The sequence below is a fragment of the Eurytemora carolleeae genome, unplaced genomic scaffold (assembly GCF_000591075.1).
Source record: "Eurytemora carolleeae unplaced genomic scaffold, Eaff_2.0 scaffold2, whole genome shotgun sequence".
Classification (NCBI taxonomy): Eukaryota; Metazoa; Arthropoda; class Copepoda; order Calanoida; family Temoridae; genus Eurytemora; species Eurytemora carolleeae.
This window is the reverse complement of record NW_019396051.1, coordinates 945,601-948,974: the sequence shown is the minus strand read 5'-3', so window position 1 is coordinate 948,974 and position 3,374 is coordinate 945,601. Positions and strand designations below refer to the sequence as shown.

At 33.9% G+C, this 3,374-nt stretch overlaps 1 protein-coding gene across 1 annotated transcript in view; it reads right to left on the bottom strand.

Moving 5' to 3' along the window:
- Positions 1-388: 388 nt before the first annotated feature.
- Positions 389-3,374, bottom strand: part of LOC111705204 (peroxisomal membrane protein PEX14) — a 6,267-nt gene continuing 3,281 nt past the window's right edge. The window contains exons 4-8 of the mRNA XM_023477681.1: positions 3,047-3,133; positions 2,585-2,710; positions 2,416-2,516; positions 1,892-2,361; positions 389-559 (exon numbers count right to left, since the gene is read on the bottom strand). Coding sequence (XP_023333449.1) covers positions 492-559; positions 1,892-2,361; positions 2,416-2,516; positions 2,585-2,710; positions 3,047-3,133 — 852 coding nt within the window. The 3' untranslated portion in view covers positions 389-491. The remainder of the gene's footprint in view (positions 560-1,891; positions 2,362-2,415; positions 2,517-2,584; positions 2,711-3,046; positions 3,134-3,374) is intronic.

The window sequence follows — 3,374 nt, the reverse complement described above, 5'->3', positions numbered from 1 at the left end:
TGTTGTTTTGAATTAAAATTTAATCAAAATAAGTAGTTTTCCTATTTAACCTATCTTAAACTGTATCTCTTATTTCTCTTCTTGATTTCCAATATCCTATCTTGATTTATAAACAGTCTTTTTCAGAAGATTTTATTCAGTCGTGGATGCGTTTCTTTGGGCGTCGAGATTTTTGCCCACATTTGAGAAAAAATACCCCCCCCCCCCCGGCTTTTGTATTTGTACCAAAATACTGACATTTTCTCAGATAATTTTTACCTGTTTTTCTGTAATTATTATCGCTTTTCTGTGTCTAATATCTTTACTCATTCATATTGCTTTTTTATGTAATTTTTTGCCAAAAAAAAACAATTTTAATGTGCCTTATATGTTTAAAATTATAAGATGCTTCTTTTGATGATATTTATTAATATTTTCAAAATAGTATACTTTCGTTTAGATAGTTAATTATATTTGAAATAAATAGAAATCATATTTTTCCAGCATAGGTTCTATATTTCCAACTCCAGGTTAGGATCCTTAATCTCCGTGTCTTCTGGAAGCTCCGTCTCCGTCCCACCTACGAAAAAAAAAAACTAAAAATTGGTTTGTTTTAGCCTAAATTTTTTAGTTTGATCTGGTTTATGGCTCAGTAACGACAGTAACCGGACTTCACCTCACCCCTTAGTAGAAAGAATAGGTTATATATAAAAAAATTCATGTCATCTATAAAAAGTAAATTAAATTATGAAAATCAATACACCATTTTCTACTTCGAAAATGATTTAAATTATTGATACGGTCTTCGTCCTCAAATGAAGGGCTTGGTCTGTTCATGGATCACATTAAAAAAAGGCTAACCGAAATTACCCTCTCTTTATATAACTGCTTTGTACGGCTGTAAGTATGACTCAGTATTACCGAATTATTGTTTTGACATCGACATCGACATCGACATGCTGAGATTTTTACAAAGCCTTGAAAAATGTTGACAACAAAAATATTCAATTCTTTTTGAATTAAATCTTTTATCTGTTTCTTTTAATCTGACGTAGGTCGTAATTCCGAGCAGTCCTCTATTAAGTATTAGTGACATGTCTGATTCACAACGGTTCACTTAAAAGTAAAATTTTTATCTCTTAAAACTTAATTATTTACAATTTTGATTTTTCAACAAAACAATTAGAAGAAATTATCAAAATTAAGCACTCTTTTTGTTAGAAAAACGACGTTATAGACATTATAAATCAAATATAGTGTTAAGGGGTAAATCGGTCATGTCCCTCTGTAAATGGAGGGGTCACTGAAAACTACGACGACAGACCCATTAATACCTTTAATACTAGGAACAAACAATATCTAAGGAAGATTAATTTAGACATTTGGATTAGATAATTTGGACAACAGAGCACTACTTATACGCCTGAATTTGATACCCATATTGCAAATTTAAGTGAAGCCATTAATTAATCTGGGTAAACAGCTGATTCGTATTTCCACGACCCTTCATATTTCTAGAGCAGACTTAAAGTAGCTTCTAATCAGTCGGTGTTTCCAAAGGAATTGACTTAATCCGTTAAACCAATTCGGTTTAGTGCAATACGAACAGACTAACAGATAAATAATGCAAGTTTCGCTATTAAGGCTTTCTGGTACTTTCAAGTTATATAAGTCCGAGCAATATCTTCAATTTGTATTGATGCTTATTAGTTTAAGCAAAATCATCTATTCTTATTGATAATTATTAGTATTAGCAAAATCTTATATTTTTATTGATATTTGTTAGTTTCAGTAAAATTATTTTATTTTATTGATAATTAATAGTTTTAGCAAAATCTTTTATTTTTATTGATAATTATTAGTTTTAGTAAAATCTATATTTTTACTTAAAATTATTAGTATTGTTATAAACCTGTTCCTTCCTCTCCACTATCATGTCCTAGTATTTCAATCTCACTTGCACAGCTACTTTCATTCCCACTACTCCGGGTACTCCCGTCACAGCTGATCCGCTGCAATCTGTCCCTTTGGGAGGGTTCATCTTTCAACCCTTCTCTAGGTGGTAATGCATCCTTCAATCCTTCTCTAGGTGGTGATACACTCTTCAATTCCTCTCTAGGTGGTGATGCATCATTCAACTCTTCTCTAGGTGGTGATGCGTCATTCAACTCTTCTCTAGGTGGTGATGCATCCATTATCAACCCTGTCCGGGATCTAGAATCATCGGTGTCAGGTTTAGATGCAGGTTCCGGAGTTAAAGGTTTGCATATTGGTTCTGGAGAAGATGGTTTAGACTGTGGAGAAGGTGTGGGTTTAGAAGCTCGCTGCCAGGAAGGAATACCAGGGTTTGATGGTAGGGTGGGGGTCTGAGGGAATGCACGACTAAAAACATTTAGAATTAAAAATGTCAAGTAGAGAAGTATATATTTTTCTAACCTGCTGAGGAGTAACCCTTTCACAGACTGGATTTCCTTCTTCACTTCTAAGGAATCTGAATCTGATCTTCGCTCTTGAAGATGGAGTTTCTCTAAGGTCTCCTAAACCAAGCACAGTTCGTAAAAATGTAATATTTTATAAGATATTTGATTGCAAACTGAACTCTTACCTGGATCTTATTCAATCCATCCTGGAGCTTGTTTAAGGAGTGGAGCAGGGTTTGACTTGTTTGGAGCAGGATGTGGGTTGGGTTGGGTTCATCATCTTCTCCGTACAACCAGCGCCGGATATATTTCTAAGATAATTTTGTTAAGATGATAATCCAAAGATATGTTAAACTATTCGAACTCATATGAACTTGCCGTCTTAGTAGTTTTTAGGGATATACTAATTTAATAGTTGACCAGTCCTCCTTGGGAAATATGATTGTCTGGGTGGGGGCTAAAATTGAACTTAAATTAGTGAGTTTCCAATCCCTCATGTTTGTTGCTTTCTACACGAAAATTCCATTATTTCCCCTAAATTCAGTGATTTTAGTGCGGTTTGCAACATTTGGTAGGGAAATGTTGTTTAGGAAGAGGGAAACATATACCATCGGTATTTAACTGAACAGAGTTAAGGTATATTTTACCTCCCATAGATATCTTGCTCCATAAGAGAATCCACCGATTAATAGTAGAATGTTCATGAAATCTCGAAGCTTAGTAGAAAACCCACTCTAGAAATATTTAAGCAGAATTAAAAACAATAAGATTTCCATGACGACTAAAACGGTTTAAAAAGTCCTTTAATATCATTTTAATGATTTGGTATGCAGAGACTTAACAAAGTACTAAAAACATGTGAAGGTAATCCATCGTCTTTCAGTTTCAAACCTCATCCTTTGTGGGTATTCCCTTACTTAGATCACACCGCAGAGCTGAGAAGAGTCCAGAGCTGGGAATTTTGAATGAGTTAAG